The sequence below is a fragment of the Monocercomonoides exilis genome (genome assembly GCF_001643675.1).
Source record: "Monocercomonoides exilis strain PA203 chromosome Unknown scaffold50-658552, whole genome shotgun sequence".
NCBI lineage: Eukaryota > Preaxostyla > Oxymonadida > Polymastigidae > Monocercomonoides > Monocercomonoides exilis.
The window spans coordinates 171,963-192,717 of NW_027150595.1; the positions used below are offsets into that span (position 1 = coordinate 171,963).

The following is a 20,755-nucleotide window of genomic DNA, read 5'->3' on the forward strand; positions in this document are numbered from 1 at the left end:
CGATTTCAGAAGACTTTGCGGTTATGTTTTTCTCCCTTGTTGAATAGTTCGAGCAAAAGCAGAGGAGTACGAGTTTGTGTGTGGTATCTTTATCAGCCAGGATGAGCTGATCCGCCTTGTGAATGTGCACATTGTGATAAAGCCGCAGCGACTTTGCTGAGGAGTGACAGAGCCTGTTGTGATGGAGTGCAGATGATTCGGTGAAGGTGAAGTTAACAACGGAGAAGGGAATTGAAGCTTCACGGCAGAGCAGAGAAGGAGCAGCAGGTAATGCGAAAAAGATTCTGAGCAATTGTTCAGCGATGCTTTCAGTGCATGCGTTTGAGGATGTGTCTGATGGGGCGTCTCAAGAGGATACGCAGCTGATATGGCTAGGTGAGTGAATTGAGGCGGAGGTGCAGAAGGCGGGGGGGCGTGTTCATTCAACACGTCAGACAAGAGGCTAGGTACAGAAGAGGAGTTTATTCAGAGAAGACAGTCGAATGCTGTACAAACAATAGGGTAATGCGGCTATGATGCTTCGTACCCAATTTCAAACCAACCTCGCTTTCTCAGCGGTTGTTCCTATGGATGCTCCCAAGGAATTGAAGATGGCTGCAGATGATTTGCATTACAATTTTGTTTCTTCTTCCACTTCTTTTCTTCGTCAATTTCTATTTTTTTTTTGAGTGTCTATTCCTTCTTCTCATCATCCTCTTCATCTCAAATTTCTCATCTGTCACATTCCTCTTCTTCTTCCTCTTCATCAGCCTCAACGCATACATCTCTGGAAGCACCTGCTTTGAACAGTATATCAAATGCGTGTGTTCTGACAAGTTTCCCGTAGATGTGCTTGTTTCATTGGCTTTACGGTTTTTGCGCAGCTCCATCGACCTCCTCATCTCCTGATGCGACGAAGAAGAGCGCTTGTGCAACGAATGGGAAGAGTGTGACGAAGGCATCAGAGGTGGCACATCGTCAAGAGGAGTGGTGGATTTGAACAGACGAGGAGGCGAATAGAAGAAGCGCTTATGCGAAGAAATGTGTGAAGATGGAGAGTATGTGCCAAGGAGAAGCGGTGGTGCATCAGCAGCGGAGAAGGATAGAGGGACAGACAGAGCTGATGAAAGAGAAGAGGAGGAAGTGGTGGAGATGACAGCAGACGAAGTGAATGGAGCTGGCAAGTTTGATGAGGTAGTTGGGGTTGCAAGAGCAGCAGATTGTTGGAGGCTTTCTGGCTGAGCCAAATGAGAAGGGCGCGAGGGAGAGCTCGCCTGTGTGAGTGACTACTGCGATGTGGCTGAGGATGTGCGGGTGTGGAGAGAGTTCGTGTTCAAAGAGGAAGACAATGATTGAGATTGAGACTGAGACTGAGATGAAGGCTGAGGCTGTCGGGTGAGTGCAGAACCAGGAGAGGTGGATGGAGACATCTGCTGGATGGGCTGAGAGAAGGAAAGAAGAGCAGAGAAAGAGGAGGAAGCGAGAGATGTTGGAGAAGTTAGAGAGGCCAAGGAAGAAGAAGCAGAGGAAGATAAAGGTGGAAGGGAAGAAGACGACGACGACGAAGAAGATGATGATACAATGGATGCAGTTGAAGATACCCCAAGCACAATCGTCGGAGCCAACAGTGATGCAAAAACAGAAGACGATGTGTCATCAAAGAAAGAGCGAAGCATGGCCAACACAAAAGTGGAAGAAAATGGAGCGTATGAGGTGCTTATCTTAGAGCGGTGAGCTGTTGATGAGTGTGTGAGTGCTATTGACGTGGTTGTTTGAGTGACGGGGGGTGCAGGGAAGATGAGGATAGTTGTTGAGACAGAGGCAAAGGCAGGCACTGTTAATGTGGTAGAAGTGGAAGCAGAAGAAGAAGAAGAAGAAAAAGAAAAAGAAGGAGAGGAAGAGGAAGAGGAAGAGGAAGAGGAGAAGAAGGAGAAGGCGAAGGCGAAGGAGAATGAAAGAGAGGAAACAAGGGCTGGAGTTGAATGGCTTGGGGAAACGAATGAAGATGAAGCATATGGTTGTGTAGGAGTTTTTGAATGTTGTGAGCGAAGAGTGGGAGGCGAATTTGGAAGAATGGAAGGTGAGGAAGTTTGTGGAGTGGGAGAAGATGCATGCGGTGCGGATGAATGCGTGTGATGTGGTGATGATGAGCACGACAGCTTCGTAGATGTCGACTGAGGTACTGATGCAAGCGACAGGATCGATCGCGCTGCAAAGTGGCAGTGCGAAAAAAACATAAAGCAATTCACTGAAGTGTGATGGAGCTCTTACGTAGTTTTGTGCGTTACGCTTCTTGTTGAGAAAAGTGTCTGTTCAATTATATGAACATTTGATGACTTGGTAGTCGAATGAGTGTCACATCAGAGAGTGAGGGCTCATGGTGGGGTGAAAGCAGAAGGGAGGACGCCTGAGGCAGAGTGGAGGGACAGGAGGAATGTGTCGCAGGATGCGGAGAAAGAAGTGCTGCTTGAGTTTCTGGAGTGGAAGAATCTGCAAAGAGTAGAAGTGGATTTGTTGATGATTATATGGTAGTTAAAGGAGAAGAGCGTATCTGAAATTGTGGTTTGGATCCTGTTGGATGTATAAAGGATAGTGCTGTGGCGTAAATGCATGAGACAATTATGGCGAAAGGGAGGCAAGTGTGTTAGAGTTTCGCCATCTGATCAATGTGCATATTTTTTTGATTGGAATAGAAGAAGAAAAGTTGTAGGATGAGGAAGAAGAAGAGATGTTGAAGAGATATTGAAAATGGAGTGAAGAGGAAGGGAAGATGAAAGAGAGAAAATAAGTTTTGATGATTCCGTTTCAACGCTTGTTGTTATCATTGCTGAATTGATTGTTGAACTTGAATCAGAGACTGTCCAGCCACTTTGATCATTATTTCCTCGAATTTCATTATAGCGATTGGGAAAGTTAAGTTCATCATCTGTCATAATCATGAGATTCACAATGACTTTCTTTGTTCCTGTTTGACGTGTGAGTGAGTGTTTCATTGTCAAGCAAGGGAATTGGACAATTCCGCAATGAGAATGATTGGATGCATCTGTACCACTCACACGTATTTTTTCTGGTATGGGGAGGAGATAGATGCAGAGAAGGATGGCGGCGCTGGAGTTTCCATTGTCGTATCCTCTCACTCTGTCGACTGAGTCCAAAGAGGCTGTTTCATATGAGATCATTTGAGGATTGGCGACTGCCTGCAGATTGGATGAAATGACAAAGATATCATTCCCCCATTTGGCTGTGTTTGTTCCAAAGGAGGAAGAAATCATGAAAGTGGGACTTTCATTCAGCAATTAAAGAAGGATTTCTCCTATAAGTCCATTCAATGTGGAGCAAAAGCATCCATCACACATCCCGCCTTTCACTTTCACTTCGTTCGCTTCTCCTGTACATAGCATTGTTGATCCCCCATCAGCCAATGTGGTGCTTCCACGTCTGAAAATACTCTCGAAATCATATCTTTATCTATTATGAAATTGAAAAAACAAATGTTGGCTATCAACTGCGAACTATTCAATTAAAAAAGCATTATTGAATAATAAATTAATAAAAAAATATATTTGTGAAAATAAAATGAAAACCACTAAATTTATCATAATTTCAGATGCATCGAATATGTGTGTTCTATCTTCGCTTTTGTGTTAAGTTCATGTTCATAATGCAAATGAAAAAATACTATTCATTTGAAATTTTGAATAAACATAAAAAATCGAGTTAATCTGAAAAAAAAAATCGATACACGCCTTGCTCATTTCATTGATAAACAATTGCAAAGGTGTTCAATCAAGAAAAAAACATTTTCATTGAAAAACTGACATTTAAATTTTGATCAAAAACTTGGATGAATAATTTTTTTCTTTAAAATATTTCTTCTCATTAATAAGTATGCAATCAACAAACGAACATTTTCATGCTTGTTTCAAATTATCAAAAAAATAATGGAAATGGGGCAATAATTTTTCTTTTAAGAAAAAAACAACTATTTGTTCCAAACTTTTTCTCCAACTTTACATTAAAAGTCTTTCATTTCTACGTCAAAAAAATACAGAAAAATTCTAAAACTGAGAAAAATATTTGTTAGAGAAGAATGAAACAAAATTCTTAAAACAAAAAATTTTGTCCCAAATGGAATGATAATTTTTAATCTTCCACGGGTCAGATATTTGATCTTTTGTCACTTTATAAAAAGAATGACCCATATCAACAAAATTATAATTTGTTTGCTTGTGTCTTGCGTAATTTAATTTTATAAATTAGCCCTACGTGACGTGAGGAAAAAAAATTTGTCACGTCCTTCACTAATTTTCCACTTCTTAAAAAAATTAACAAAAAAATTTTTTATACCATTGGTCGAAAACTCGGTAAGTGGTGGAAAACCCGGTAGTTGATCACTCGAAATAGTCGGTTTTTTCAAAGTTGAAGCCATCTCAATTCATTTAAAACATATTATTTTTGTTTTGGAAGATGTTTGTGAAAATAAAATTTTATTTTTGTAAAAAAAAATTTTCGAAATTCGTTGAGAATATTTTTTTCTATAATTTGATCTAAAGCATTAAAATATAAAAATCATACAAAAATCTCAGCTGCAGTGTGCTGTTCATATCTACCGAAAATATTTTATTAAGCTATTAATAATAAATTGTATTTCTATATTAAACAACTATCATATTTTGTGAACGGGGACGCCAGATACATGTTTTGATTGGAACTTGCATTTTTGGAAGTCAAACATTTCATATGCAAGCTAACAGTTTGTTATTTTTTAAATGTTGTGCACTTTATTATTTTTTGCTATTCTCATAGTTAAAAATCCAAATTCCTGCATTTTAGCTGCTTTGACGATTGCATATTTTCATTTGAGTTTATCAGTGTTAAATATATCATGACGTTTACAATTGAACAATATTGTGTAGAAAATACTAAATTCTTGAGATTATCCAATTTTTAAAACATCAAAAAAAGTTGATTCTGATATTTTTGACTTTTATCATTTTTTATAATTTGACGATAAGTTTGTAAAATGTTTGTTTCATGTTCCAATTTTGTCTGTATTTGTTATTTTATGTTAAGAAGTTGTTTTATAATTTAATTTAAAATTTTATATTTCGTTTATGATAATGATTTGACAAAAGATATTGAACTGTTGTTTTTCACAGAATCGTTTAATAAACAAAGTTTTCATTCAAGTTCTAAAGAATATCGAACAAAATTGTGCAATATTTATTAACTATTTCAAATTTTAATTTATTATGGTCATTGCAAAATCTGATTCATCTACAAATAACTTAAAATTATCAATCTTGTATTTTTAAATGCAACATTGAATTTTTGGTTATCACAAACCGGTTTAAAAAGATAATAGGTTGATTCAACATATTGCCATTGTTATTTGAAAATTCATTGAAAAGTTTCAAAATTTGTGATCTTATAATTAACAACAAACTTTATCGAATAAATAAAAAATTTCATTTGAATAAACTAAACAAAACAAAAATCATTAACAAAATGTTAATAATGTTGAATATGCTATTCAAACACAGTTAAAATCAAAACTTGAAACAAACATTTTTACAAACTTATCGTCAAATTATAAAAAATGATAAAAGTCAAAAATATCAGAATCAACTTTTTTTGATGTTTTAAAAATTGGATAATCTCAAGAATTTAGTATTTTCTACACAATATTGTTCAATTGTAAACGTCATGATATATTTAACACTGATAAACTCAAATGAAAATATGCAATCGTCAAAGCAGCTAAAATGCAGGAATTTGGATTTTTAACTATGAGAATAGCAAAAAATAATAAAGTGCACAACATTTAAAAAATAACAAACTGTTAGCTTGCATATGAAATGTTTGACTTCCAAAAATGCAAGTTCCAATCAAAACATGTATCTGGCGTCCCCGTTCACAAAATATGATAGTTGTTTAATATAGAAATACAATTTATTATTAATAGCTTAATAAAATATTTTCGGTAGATATGAACAGCACACTGCAGCTGAGATTTTTGTATGATTTTTATATTTTAATGCTTTAGATCAAATTATAGAAAAAAATATTCTCAACGAATTTCGAAAATTTTTTTTTACAAACATAAAATTTTATTTTCACAAATATCTTCCAAAACAAAAATAATATGTTTTAAATGAATTGAGATGGCTTCAACTTTGAAAAAACCGACTATTTCGAGTGATCAACTACCGGGTTTTCCACCACTTACCGAGTTTTCGACCAATGGTATTAAAAATAATAATATAATTATTATTGTTATTGTTATTAATTTGAAACAAAAACAAGTATTTTCAAAACATTAAATAAATTATTCGTTTTTATTTTCTTTCTTCGATAAGTTTAAGATTAAGTTTTCCCATTGCAACATGATAATTTAAATGAAATGAAAATTATAAAAGAGATGAAGAGTTACTGGAACCAATTCGGAAATGTTTGGTATAGGCACTGACATATTCACATGAATTTTGATTTATGGTTAAAATTCTTTCCCCTTTTAAACAAAGTTAAATTTTTTGAAAAGATCAAAGTGTTGATTTTTCCGAATACCATATTTTTTCAGTAATCATTTCCCTAAGACATTATTTTCTATTTGTGTGCTTTATCTTCTGAAAGCTGCATGGAACAAGGAGATTAACGAAAAAGCTCAAAAAGAAGTGGAAATGGCATTGTTGGCTTTGAGCAACATTCACGAAAAATTTGTGTGAGAATCGCTTTTTTATTTTTTATGATGTGATCGAATTTTCTTTCAACCTTTTAATTTCTTTAAACATTTTTTTAAGGAAATTCCAGAAGAATTGTTCTTCGACGAGATCAAAGAAATTGTGGAATACCATCATGAGTACCACAACCTTTTTCATCTTGCATATGTTTCAGCTTGGAAATTTGCGATAAATTGATTGTGTTTCAATGAAAATTTGCACGATGCTGATGCGAATGATCCGCATTATAAAAGAGAAGCAGCAAGAGAAGAAAAAGAGCTGACCAAATATGTGGAATGGAAGAGGAAAGAAGAAGAGAATGAAGCGAGAAGAAAAGAGAAGAAAGATGATGTTGTTTTTATTTGATTACTTGATACAATTGATAATTATTTTTTTTCAAGCACATAATGGAATGAAGAATTTGCTAAGATGATTGGCAGCATTGCTCAGTTGGTTCGTGCATCAAAGGCTAATCACAGAGGAATTCATAAACAATTCATATGTGCTTTTGCAAATACGGCTGGTTGCGACTATGTGAATATTGGTGTTTTTTTGAAGGAAGGAGCTGCTGATCTCATTTTGTAGCAATTTCAATTGCCAACATTTAAAGATGAAGTAATATATATTTGTTTGCTTGAGATTCTTAATGAATCTATTGTAAGTCTGAAAAAAGAAGAGCACAGCGAAGCTAACGAAATGAAAAGAAACAACTTTCAAAGTTGTTTATTTGAAAAGATAGAACGAAAAGAATGTGGTGATGTAATCACAAGCTTTCAAGAAATATTACATTTTCTTAATCAAAAATATATATATAATTACAAATCACGTTTTATATTTTGGATTGTTTTGTGAATGTTTGATAAAATGAAATATTTTGAATTCATCACTCATTTGACATTTTTCTTATAAATCATTTCATAAAATATTTGAAAATCATCAACAAAAAATCACATAAGTGATTTTTTTTAATAGAACTTTGAAATGAAACAAAACAAAAATAACAGCAGTTCATTTATCATTTTTTTAGTCATCTTTTCCCATCTTTCACATCATCAACATTCAATATGCTCTAAGATTCCTTTAGAAAAATCCAAATGCACATGTAACACTTTATTTTCATTAGATGATTCAGTGCCTATTTCAAAGTTTTATGAAAATTTCTCGGTTCAATATCCGTTTCCAACATAATTTTTATAGTTTCATGGAAGATGAATAGAAATGAGATTGAAAATGTGATATGAACTTTTGTGGAGTAATCATACTAAAAAGAAATTAAAGAGCAAATGAATCAAATTGAAAGAACAACGAAATCGTTAATTCTGAACGATTGGAACATAATTATTCCCGTTTTTGTGTAGATTTCTTTTTCCAAAATGATGATCTATCCAAGTACATTTTATTAAAGCGGAATGATATTTCAGAATTTTTTCGATTCCAACTCTTGTCCAGATCATAGAAAATTCGATGCATTGAAAATAGTGACAATTCTGAGTTCATTTTTTTCATTTTTATCGTTCTCATCCGTTCTGGCAAGAACTGAAATTTTCAAGCTTAATATAAGATACAAATTCATCTTTTTCATCATAAAAAAAAAAGGTTGCTAAAAAACCATTCTAATAGTTTTTTTTTCGCAACTCTTTGGAACTTCCTCATTGTTTTCAAAAACTTCGAATGGAATCCTTGAAATATGTTCATTTAATTATCGGGGGGTGCTTGATGTTTTTCACAAAGGCTTTGTTTGCACATTTTGATGCAAAATTGAATCACTTTAAAAACAAAACAAACATCACATTTTTTCTCTTTATGTTTATGCAACTTAATAAAAACGATAATTAATGCTCTCTTTATTCTTCAAATTGCTTTAATATGTATTTTTCATGAAAAAACGCAAACGCATCAATTGAAAAATGAAATGTTATAGTTGTCAATCTTTTTCGAAAAGAACAAACAAAACTACAACACCTCTTGTATTGGGAGTGATAACAGTTGGGAATTGTTATATATCTGCCTGAATATGACTAATCTCACTTATCTGAACTGTTCTTATTGTTGTATATTCAATTCTGCTTCATTCTCTTGTAGGCTCCACCGTCTGCGAGCTTGGAACTAACGAGTTGAGTTTGTTGTCCAGTTCCGCAATGTGTAGTCGTGGGAACGCAGTTGTTCTTGAGAAGAGGTTTGTTGTTTCCTGTAGTACTGAGGCTGGGAGAAATGGTGCTTGGGCAATGGATGAGCAGTTGCAAGCAACAAGTGCGGTTTGATCTTCCTGTCGAGGAGCAACTAGCGCGTGGGCAATGTCGGATGCAAGGTTGGCTCAAAGATAGGAGCGCGTTGGAGTGTGAGCTGTCGGTGATAAGCGAGCATGTCTCGCTATTAGCACTTCCGGTACTCCCTTCAAGATCAAGGCGGAAATGGCTGCATGCTTGATTGCGTATTGTCTGAACTCCTATGGGATCCTCACCTGCGTCATTCCGAGTTTTACCATTTTTCTGATTCCTGAAGTCTTCAGCGGTGTGTAATGCGTTGTATTCAGAAGAAATGTGTCTCTCGATTCGTAGGTCCTTCAAACTCTTTCCCAAAGGCAGTTGACGGTTCTTGCTGGGCAGATCTTCTCATCTCCTTCTCCTAAGAAAGGAATTGCAAGACAACTCGGGGGAATGGATGATTTCAGGTGGGTGTGAAGATGGATGGCATCGTTGTCAAAAAGAGATTTGTTCATCGATAATAGTTCGAGTTCGTGGAAGCGGCATGCTGCGAATAGCACGCAAAGCATTATGCACTTAACAGTAAGTTCATTGAAGGATAGATCAATATTGATTGGCCGTGAGTTGTTGAAATCGAAGACCAAGGTGGGCGACCACATATATGTGAATGGTTTTCTGGGAACGTGTGAACGGTGGAACGAGCGGAAGATTGTCTTCATAATTGGGACTTGCTAAATTTCCTCTCCACAACCAATTCTTGAGATTTGAGAAATTGCGGATCTCGTGGGACACATGCACGTGTTGGGGAATCCCTTTTCCTTTTGTTTGACAAAAAGCATGGTCCACCTTCAACACCATTCCAAAAAGTCTAGTGGAAATTCTCCACAGTTTTTCCTCAGCCCAGGACTGGGAGACATGATCGAATCCGAATGTGTGGGCTGTCCAAATTTAAGTCGATATACGATTTTAAGCTTCGGTGATTATTGTTTCGGGAATATTGCATCTTCGAATGCCGCTGTTCCACTGCTGTTCTCCTCTATGTGCTTCCAGTTGAGTCTTGCTGCTTAGAAAGGTCCCGGAAGATGTGATGCTCCCAACCTCTTCATTCCTGGGCATGCCCTCAATATTTTCCTCGAATCGCTCCATCTCATGTGAGATGTCGTCATCTCTCTCAGAAGAGGTGTCCAGACCTGTAACTTCCAGGCTGGAAGCAGAATCACTGCTCTCGCCTGTTCCTCCCGAATCTTCATAAAGCAAGGAAGAATCAGTGGTATCGTTAGATGTACCAGCGTCACCGCTCCTTTCCAGCCTGCTTGCAGTCCGTCCTCCAGCTCCGGACTTCCTGGTCCAAACCAAGTCATTGTTTTCCTGTTTGTTGCGCTTGCGAAGGCGTCCTGTTCGATTGTCAGATCTAACCGATGTTCCAACTCTCTTAATACTTCGTCTGTAATCTCGTAGTCTCCTGCGCGTTGAAGTCTTGAGAGAGCATCCACTGTCAAGTTCTTTGCTCCTGGGAGGTTAATTGCTCTCAGCTGAATGTTCCATTCTATTGTCCATTATCTGATTTTCCTCGTAAGAGCCAGGAGATTCTAATTTGCTGTTCAGCGATTGATGTCGTACACAACGGAGGTGTTGTCCGATCTCAGAAGAATCCTTCTGACATTGTGCTTGGCTATGAGATAGCGAAAATGTTAAATGGTCAAATGGACAGCTTATATCTCCTTGAAATTGGATTACTGGTTGAGGAATACTCGATTGAAAGTTTGTTGGAAGTGGTATGGAGATCTGCCTGTTCGAAGGGTTGCACCACAGGCCCAGGGTGCAGCATCGGTTGTTAATGTTGCGTCTGGAATTGCAAACGACACACAAGGTCTTTCCTTCTTCTTTCTCAGTCTCGTTTTCCAATATTGCAGCTGTTCCCTGATTGAATGGTTCAGATTCATCGCACCAGTCCAACCGGTTTACATGACTGCGTTGTTGAGTTCCTTGTACAATTTGTTCATGTGCAGAGAAGCGTCTGCGGAGACGAATCGAGTTGCGCTGATTTCTCCAACGAGTGATGCGAAGTCTATTGTCATTATCAATGTTTCCTTCGATGCCAAATTCATCCACCGTTTTATTTTCTTTTGCAACGAGGACCTGCGCTTCGTCTCCACTGAGACCTTCATCACACGAGTCTTCCATGTCCAACCAAGGAAGGAGAAGGTTTTTCTTGGAGTTAACCTGCTCTTCTCTTCGTTGACAACATGTCCGAGATTGTTGAACCAGTGAACGATTCCTGTTGCAGCTTTCAGCAAGGCGTCTTTGTCCTCGTGCAAAATGATAATGTCGTCGATATAATTCAAACATCTTCCACTCCACCTTTTCCGAACCTGCTGCATAACCTTCCTCATCAGCTTTGTAAATATTCGTGGAGCATCTTTGTAACCGAAGGGGAGACCTTTGAATGCGAATGTCCTCTCTCCGAAGCCGAAAGCAAGGAAGGTAGTGAAATCTTTGTGTACGGGGACAAGGAAGTAGGCTTGTGAGAGGTCTATTGAAACCGCATAATCGTCCTTGCGGAGGAGCCTCTCCAGTGTCTTGTGTTCATCGGATTTGAAGTGAATGTCCTTTATAGCTTTGTTCAAGGGGCGACAATCGATGATCTGTCGATATTTCCAGTTCTTTTTTTTTATATAGAACAACGTGTTCTAACATTTTGCCTCTCCTTCTTTGATTTCACATAAGATGTTGTTGGACAAACTCTCCTGTATCCATTTGGGGCACTCTTCTTCTTCCTTTCTTGTGCCAATGAAGCCTCTTCGCAAATAAACCTCCATCATTAACTTTTCTTTCGCAGATCTTCCTTTCCAAACTGGGCGAACTCCAAACGATGTTATGTTCTTCACTCCAATACTCCTCCATTCCTGTGCAAACATCTGAGTCATGCCTCCTATTAAATTTTGAGTGTCCCCCGGCTTCTGAACCATTTCCCTGTTTGTCTCTGTTGTCTGGCTGATGTTCTCGTTCGGAACTGGGCAGGGCCGATGCTTCAGGCCGGAAGCCGAAAAAATCTTCTTCTATTGTGGAGTTGGTGTTGCGATGGTTGCGATCGAGCTCTCCTTGCCTCGAGAAATGGTTTGATCTTGGACAATTTTTCACCTGAGACAATTGCGTCCTCTGTTTCCACTCGAAGCGCTTTTTCTGACGCAAATCCGTATTCTTCTTGGACGCTCGAGTGCCTTGCTTCTTGGAGACCCGAAATCATAAGCATCTTCGAATTGGATAGTCTTTCCTGTTTCTCAGGCGCATCTGCGTGTGTTAGAATAAGTGCCTTCACTGCTTGAATTAAGTAGCGTTCAACTCTCCAGCCACTAGAGTTTAGAGCGTCCTTCATCCAGTTTGATAATCTGGCAAATTCGTGAACCTTGGATGGGATAAAAGGAGTGTATGAAATTGATTCATTAAAGGAAACTGTATCGGCTGCATCAGGTGAGTAGATTTTTAGATCAAAAATGGATTCTGAGGTTTCTGACCCAAATAATTCTCTGCATAACGTTGCAAAAATATCCTTTCCATTTGGGGATGAAGCAGAAGAGTTATCACCTAATGGAGATTGCGCTTGTTGCAGAGGTTGTACACTGTTTGAGGAGGTAGGTTTAGATAAGCCCACGCCGCCCGTTGATCCGCTGAGTGTTTAAATACTACCCAGTGCCGATGCAGGTCCTGTTGCAGTGTTTTCAATATCCATGATCTGATAAGCGACTGAGCCCTTAATACAGGCTCTACTCCCATTACAAGAGGTGTTGTTGTTATCGTTTGTTCTGGAGAATTATGGAACTCTGTTCTTTAATTTGAAAATGAAATGAAACTATCTTGAGATGTCACTTGCATATTCTGTTCTTCTGCTTCTTCTTATGTATTTTAAGATAAATTGACTGGAAATGAAGAAAGAAATCACTGACTTCTGTAACGCATCAATATTCCGATAATCGCTTTCACGTCAGTGAAAATTGAATCATGGAAAATCTGATTTTAGGTTTTTTTTATTTATTTTATTTTTTTTTTTTTGACGTGGAAATTTTTGTCACGTCCGTCAAAAATCGAAAATGTTATATCATAAGTTACCACGTCACACAGCACTATTATAAATATTAAAAAAAATAAAATTCAATGCAAACAAGAAATCAGTATTACAATTTAAATGTTTTTTCTTTTATCAAAAAACAAAATACAAGCCGACTGTCTTATCAGTCGATTTGTCGAGCAGATGTCAAAATATCGGCATGTCGCAAAGGACTTTAAAAACATCATTGGACTGATGAGGTTCAATTATCACCTGTTACTCCAAGCCAAGACCTTTGAATAACAATTCACAACAAGAAAAATAGAGAATGTTGCAGGAACAATTCCAGAGATAGAAAAGAAGATAGAACTGCAAAGAAAGAAATTGAGTCAACATAGAACAGACATAATTGAAGAAATCAACAAACCAAGCCAACGACGAAGTCGCATCAGATTTATACCAAATACAGATACAGTTAGCCAATACAGAGAATCGATGCCTATGGCTTAGTCCGATAACCGATGCCAAACGCGAGCGCCATTAACCAGATGCCAAAACCTCGTGTCGAACCAAGCCCAAGACAACCGCCAAGTGCAACTTCACCTCTGCACTTAATTAGGCACAGAACAAAATTACTGTTTTGTTATTTTCACACTTCATCCATTTGTTCACATCACTTTTGCAGCCGGCTGAGCCCAAAATGCAGAACTCACTCAAAAAAATAAAGAGGTGTTGTGGATAACGGTTTATCTTTTGAATAATGGAACTCTGTTCTTTATAATCAAACTAATAGTAGATATATATATATATATATAAGGATTTTTTAAGAGTTTTGTTTGTTCAAAAATACATTATTTCTCTTTTTGAAAACTGCGTTGATTTTTCTCCACGAAATATTATTCTTTAATTATTAAAATTTCTGTATTTTCATGCTTTGAAATGGAAGACTTAAAATGATTTAAATGCAGAAATAGTTTGGAACTTATCTTTGTTTTTTTCATTATTGAAAATATTTTACCCCATATTTTTTGTTAATTATAACATCTTTAAACTTGCAATGCGACTTTCACCAAACAAAAACGATTTTTTATAGATTAGAAAGTTCATTAATGCATAAGCATGTTGTCATTTTTGTAAAATTCGACTGTTATTGACACAAGTTTTCTCCCTTAATTTTCCATTATGCAAATAATTTGTCAAAATTTTGAGGAAAGTTGGAAAATTGAGTTTATCTTCAAAAAAATGTATTCTTGTAAAAACAAATATAAAATACAAAAATCGTAGAACTCAGCAATCCTTGGTCAAGGTTTTGTTGATTTTGAAATAAAAATCCAACATCTTCTCTCGAAGGGGAATAAAAAAAAAATCGGAAAAATATTATTTAATAATTTCTCATATTATAATTTTCATTATCGTAAGGTTTTGCTACTTATGCTTATTTCTTTTTTTACAAACGCAAACAAAAACAACAACGATTACAACAAATGTAATAGAACCGATGACAATTCCTGTGATTGCACCACCAGACAACTTCTTTTTTGTCGGTTGACTTTCTTCCTTTGTCAGTGGAGGCAACACAGGACTTTTCACACATTTTGCTTCTTTATTTCTATAATAGCCACTTGTGCAGCGAGCAAACACACAACTGTCTGCAAACTTTCCTTCCTTGCAAGGATTTCCATATACTGCATTTGAATCTGTATCTGGTACAGCGCATGATTCATTTACCTTCACCTGCCAGCTATAGCACACATCAAAATACTTCTTCACATTTGCCAACAGTGTGAGATATCCGTTCGCATTTCTTGCTTCTTCTGCACTTGGATAATACGGATACACAACATCAGGTTCAATCACCTTAAACTCGAGCTGCTCGTCTGGTGTCTTCCAGTCAGAGGAATATCCTGCAAGCACTGCAAGTGTCACATCAGTGTTCTGACGTGGAAACTGTGAAGGCCAATCTTCAGATGTTTCAGTTTCACCTTTCAGCTCCTTTAAAATCAAAGGAGATAAAACACCATTGGCTCCTGAAGATGCAATGTCAAAACCAACATCTTTTCTTGTTAACGCGCCACCCACGCCTACAACTTTAGCCAGCTGCTTCTCTTTAATCTGCTTCAAGAACAAGGAGCACGACGCAGCACATGTCCCATCTGTCACAAACAACAAGTCATTCGGATCAAACAAGTTCTTTCCATAAAGTGAGGAAGGAATCAGTCCATCAATAAAAGAATTCAAAAGTCTGTCATAGTTGATGGCAAATGAACCACTCCATGTTTGAAAGCGTTCTTTGCCATCAACAATTGTTCTCTTTTCTGTTGTTGGCAATTCTGTAACATTATCAATGATGTCCAACGTTTCGTAATTTGTAAATAGTGACGTTTCACCATTCGCCAAAGTTGCGACGAAGGCATCTGTAGCTTTTGTTCTGACGTATTTATAATGTGAGTTCAAAGGAAAAGTCTCAGAAAAAAGCAAATGGTATACAATCGAACTGAGAATGCTCGATCCTCCTCCATTTCCCCGAACATCAAAGATCATCTTATAGTTGCTGTTTTTCGCTTCTTGAACAGCATTCACAACTATTTGCACAAATCTATTAAAATGCTCTTCAGTACTGTTGGTAAAGCTCTTGATGCGACAGTATCCGATCTTCCACTCAGGAATCGCTACACAATGAATAACATTGGGTATTTCTCCAATCTCTTTGACTTCCACCGCATCGTTAGATCGTGACTGTTTCCTCTTTGATTCAGCTGCTATTTTCTGGTTTTCTTTCTCCATTAATTTATGCAATTTCTGAACTGCTGGTGGATAGAGATGCTCCAATGGCTGATGAAAAATACGATCCATGGCAAGCATCTTTCGAAGAGGCTTGTTTGCAATAAACTTCTCAAATACATTAATAAATTGAGTATCATTTGCATATTTCTCTCGGATTTTCCGGATCTCCAAATCATCTTGCTTTTTAACCTGCTCTTCACTCATGTTAGCAAACAATTTGTATTCGTCAATCAACTTTTCCTGTGGCATCTTTGTTGACTGTAACAACTTCTGCAGAACTTCAGACCTATCTTCTTTGGCTAATTTCCATCCTTTCTCGTCATTCGAAACAGAGCTAGCTGCTTTGCAGTAATTGTCATACAACATTTTGGAATCACTAATCTCTGATGTGGACATCCCGTACCAATACAAGGGAATTGTCTCTGTTCCCCCATCGTCTGTTTTCAGCGTAACTTTCACACTTCCATCCATAACTGCATATGAGGTTAGTGATCGAACGGCAAAATGCTTTTCTAATCCATAATTCAATCGAGCAGCTGGTGATTTTGAAAATGGAATGTTTTCATCGCACCATCGCGCAATCGTGACTTCCGGCTTTTCGTTCGCAACTTCTGCTAAATCGTCCATTGTAATTTTTGTCACAACTCTTTCTTTAAAACTTCTTCCAATGACCTCTTCAAACACCTGAGTTACTTCAGGCAACAATTCCACCAATTTCACAATAATCTCGTCTGGCTTCGATGGATCTGGAACTTCAAATTTGAAATTATAAGGCAACGCAAATACAAATGGTTGAGAGCATGGGAAATGATAAACTGTTTGTATGTCTCTAAGTTTTGCAAAAGCTCTTCCAATTGCATTGTGAAACTCAAGTCCGGTTGAATACTCAGTCTTTTCAATGTTGTCAAGCTCTGCAAGAATATCATTTTTATCGCTCTTGAAAGGTGCAGGAGGATTAGCCATTATATCTCTAAAAGCATACATATCCAAATATCCTCTAATAGACTTCAATGTCTTCGCTGCTTCATTTTTGTCATATGGAAGCTGCTTTAAACAATCAATAAAATTTTCTGATCGCGCAAAAAAATCTCCAGGCAAAGAACAAACAGAAGGATCCTCCTTATATTTTGGAGGGCCCATTGATGGACGCTTTTGGCACTTGCCTTCTTTGTTCAAGTAATATCCACGTTCACAGCGAGAGAGCTTGCATTGGTTCTCGTTAAATGATCCAGAGGTGCATGGATTTCCAAACACAGCATGCTCGTTGCCGCTTGGAATAGAGCAGGCGTAGTTATCTTTAACCTCCCAGTCATAACACTTGTCAAATGAGGACTTAACTTGTGCGACCGTTTTAACAATACCTTCAGGATTAAAACCGTTGATCTTATCGGCATAAATCGGAAATACTTCATCTGGCTCGATTATTTTAAATTCGAGAAGCTTATCTGGAGTTTTCCAATCAAAACTGTATGCCACCACAGCTGATATTCTGATATCAGTTGATTGACGGGGCACTTTTTCTGGATAAGGTAACACATCTTCATCTGTCAAATTATGGAACTGTGTTTTCTCATTCATCGCTCTACTTAGTGGTCGTAATAGTTCAATATATTCCGTGTCAAACGTATCGCCTCCAGCAAACGAAGCAATATCAAATGGAATTGTGCTTCCGGAAAGAATTCCACCAAGTCCTACAACTTTTCCCAGATTCTTCTCTTTCACATGCTTCAAAAACAAACCACAAGCAGATCCACAAGTTCCATCAGTTAAAAATATAATTTCACTCGGGGTAAACATCCTCATATTTCTATGTTGTATGTGAATACAGTGCGTCAATAGTTGGAGTATTTGTTCATTATCTTCCACAAATTTATAAACCCAATCTCTAGACCGCTCTTCGCCATCTTCACCTGTTACAATTTCCGTTGTCTTCGGCTTTGCCCACACATCCTTTATCAGCTCCTGTGTGATTGGTTCTGTGAAAAAGGAAAAATGATCTTTACCAATATATTCCAAATAAACTTTTGATAATTCAGAAGCTACAGTAGAGCTGGTTGAAAAGATAGGGTATTCATCAGGAAACAGTAATGCAAGCAATAAATCAGAAAGAAGTCCTTTGCCACCACCGTTGCCGCGCAGATCAACAATAAGTTTATGACCTTTGGATTTGATTTTTGTAACTGTATCAACAATCGATTCTAAAAAATCTGTGACGTTTTTATCACAAGTTGCTTCAAATGACTTCACATAAAGATATCCAACTTTGAAAGCATCGATATTCCCAGCAAGAACATGTTTATTATCCAAAATTTGATCAAATACGGGTTCTTCATCATTAGTGCGATTGATGTGCATGTCATCATTGCTGTTTCCTTTTATTCTCAATTTCTTGACTTTTTCATCCACTTTATCTTTCAACGAGAGTTTTCGTTGGCTGTTTTTTCTCTGTTTGTCTGAAAGCGCAAGTTGCTCAGAAATAATTTTCTCCACTTTTCGACGCATTTTCTTCTCAAATGGAAGTTGTAATTTTTCATTTGATGGAATACTTTCCAGCTTCTTGCCGAGCGCTTTTCTTGACTCCTGCGATTTCCATATGCCTTTATATATTTGTCGGAATGGTGAATCGTCCTTATGCGCATCCATCACCGACTGAAAATGTGTATCATCATCCTCAAAAAGTGGCTGCTCCCTATTTGTTTGTTCAGTCATATTGTTGCTTTGCATATCTTCATTAAGCGGACAGAAATCTTCCAATTCGTAAACACTTGAAATGCTCACATCTGATAATCCATAAAACGGAACATTCACTGTCTGTTCCCCATCATCGGTTTTGACAGTAATGCCTATTTCGCCTTCTGGAATAGGATAAGATGATAGTTCCCTTAAAACAAATTCTTCTTGAGTAAGTGCATATGCCAATTTAGCTGCAGGTGTCCGAGATGAACTCACATATTTGTCTGCCCATTTCGCAATTGCCACTTCAGGTTTCAAATTTGTAGAATCATCCAAATCAGGAAGATTTAACTTTACAACTTCTTTTCCAGTAATATCAATACCGCCTTCATCAATAAATTTCACAGTTGCTCCGTTGACAAGAGATTCTTCAACTTTTACCACAATTTCTGTTGGCTTCGAAGGATTAGGTACTTCAAAAATGAATCTGAAAGGGAAAACAAATTTAAATAACCTCGAGCATGGGAAAACGTATTTTGTATGAGCATCTTCAAGCTGATTAAACGCTTTTGTGATTGCAAGATGAAACTCTAATCCATTTTCAAATTCTGTATTTTCAATTTCATCTAGTTTTGCTAGAATATCATATTTGGCAAATGGAGAAGGAGGATTGACCATTATGTCACGATAAGCATAGCTGTCAATGTAACTTCTAATAGTATTCATCGTTTCTCCCAATTCATTTGCATCATCATCGACCTACAAATGGGATTATGAAGATTTTGAATTAATTAAAAATTGTTTATATTCAAAAAAAAAAATGCAAACTGGTAAATTTTGAAGACATTTGACAACGCTATCAACGCTGTACAGTTTTCCACTCTGAAAATTGCAATCTTCTTCTTCTTCTCCAAAAATGCTTAAAGACAACGCAATAATAAATAAATACATGGTAATTTAAAAATAAGATAAATTTTGATCAATCCCTTTAGTTGATGCTTTTTCTAGTTGTAGTTATGAGAATTTTTTTTTTGGAAAAAAAAAAATCATGTTTTGAATCGAACTTATCCTGCACACTAAACTGGGCCTTTGCGACAAGGAAATTTTTGACGAATCGTGTCGGTCGAAAGAAAAAACCTGTGTCGAGTCTCTTTTTTTTTTTCTTTTCTTTTCTTTTTTTTTTTTTTTTTTTGATTATTAAGAATTGGGAATTCACAACGAATGTTTTCAGTATGCACTTTTGACTTATCAAGATGCTAATTTTGACTTTAGCAAATAACAAAAATACATTTTTCATGAACAAAAGATCAGGTTCTTTTCTTTTTGAGAGAAATGGTCACAAAATATTTTTTTTACTATCAAAATTCAAAAAAGAAACACAGATATGAACATTGCTTGCTAATACGATAATGCATAAAAATCACAGTCAAACCAATAACAAAAACAAAAATCAAATTCAATAACTATATTCTGATTTTTGGATAACATTCAAATTCTGCAAAGATTTGTTTTTAAATATTTAATAAAGCCATATAAAGCTATTCCGTTTCTATTCATTTCATGTTGTTTTTTTTATACCTTCAGTCAAGTTAGATGACCTATCTTTTTCACTGTAAATCAACTGAAGCAAGATGCCAACAATGAAACATAATTAATGTGCGATGAAAGAAATCTGAAGTTGGGTGGCTTCTGTTGGATTGATGATAAAACTATTGCCTTTAAAATCATAAGAAGATGAAAAAGGTTTTATAGCTGTATTTGCATTAGTCACTGGAAAAGTGTTGGAACAACAAACGGAAGTTATTGTTTCAGTGATTTGTTCTCTCTTGAAACAAATGAAGTTTCAAAAGAAATGAACTGAAAGGGGTTCAAGTTACAAGGAGAGAAGTCGAGCAGGACTTCTGCGGTTCTAATTGGATAATAGAATTGTGTTCTGCAGCTCAACTGCTTCAAATTACATCATATTTCCCTTTGTTGTGTGGATAGTCAGCAAAAGTGAAGATAATTTGAGATAATGTGGAACAGTGAATGGAAAGGAAGATATCTGATTCGATGATTCATTTGAAGATGGGAAAGGTGAGCGATCTTTGAAACGAAAATAAAGCGAAGAACTGGGTTTTCATAAACATAAAAGGTAGACCGGAGTTGAAAGCTCTTTTGAAGGAAAACAACGGTTATCTTGTTGGAACTTCTTGCTTTGCCATTAAAAATATTCCTTTCTTCAGAAAGGTTTCATCTTCCTTCTTATTTCATGACGGGCATATTGAACAAAGAAACAATTTACTCCCATTCGAGTGCTGATGCCTGTATGAAGGCGTGACTGAAAAGTTTTTGCAAAAACATTAGCGACC

General features: G+C 36.6%; 4 protein-coding genes across 4 annotated transcripts; 1 reads left to right on the forward strand and 3 right to left on the reverse strand.

Annotated features, from left to right (window-relative positions):
• Positions 1-1,020: 1,020 nt before the first annotated feature.
• MONOS_10874 (uncharacterized protein) lies at positions 1,021-1,221 on the forward strand (the record flags this gene model as incomplete). Its single annotated transcript, XM_067863356.1, has 1 exon — positions 1,021-1,221. One exon carries the CDS (start codon positions 1,021-1,023, stop codon positions 1,219-1,221), a length of 201 nt encoding a protein of 66 aa, XP_067720894.1.
• A 44-nt stretch (positions 1,222-1,265) lies between these two features.
• MONOS_10875 (uncharacterized protein) lies at positions 1,266-2,216 on the reverse strand (the record flags this gene model as incomplete). Its single annotated transcript, XM_067863357.1, has 1 exon — positions 1,266-2,216. One exon carries the CDS (start codon positions 2,214-2,216, stop codon positions 1,266-1,268), a length of 951 nt encoding a protein of 316 aa, XP_067720895.1.
• Positions 2,217-9,966: 7,750 nt separating this feature from the next.
• On the reverse strand, positions 9,967-11,820 carry MONOS_10876 (uncharacterized protein; the record flags this gene model as incomplete). The annotated part of the gene is made up of 4 exons (XM_067863358.1): positions 9,967-10,434; positions 10,523-10,574; positions 10,770-11,481; positions 11,646-11,820. 4 exons carry the CDS (start codon positions 11,818-11,820, stop codon positions 9,967-9,969), a joined length of 1,407 nt encoding a protein of 468 aa, XP_067720896.1.
• Positions 11,821-14,372: 2,552 nt separating this feature from the next.
• Positions 14,373-19,355, reverse strand: MONOS_10877 (uncharacterized protein; the record flags this gene model as incomplete). Its single annotated transcript, XM_067863359.1, has 2 exons — positions 14,373-19,163; positions 19,233-19,355. The coding sequence occupies 2 exons, from the start codon at positions 19,353-19,355 to the stop codon at positions 14,373-14,375; spliced, it is 4,914 nt and encodes a 1,637-aa protein (XP_067720897.1).
• Between the last annotated feature and the right edge of the window lie 1,400 nt (positions 19,356-20,755).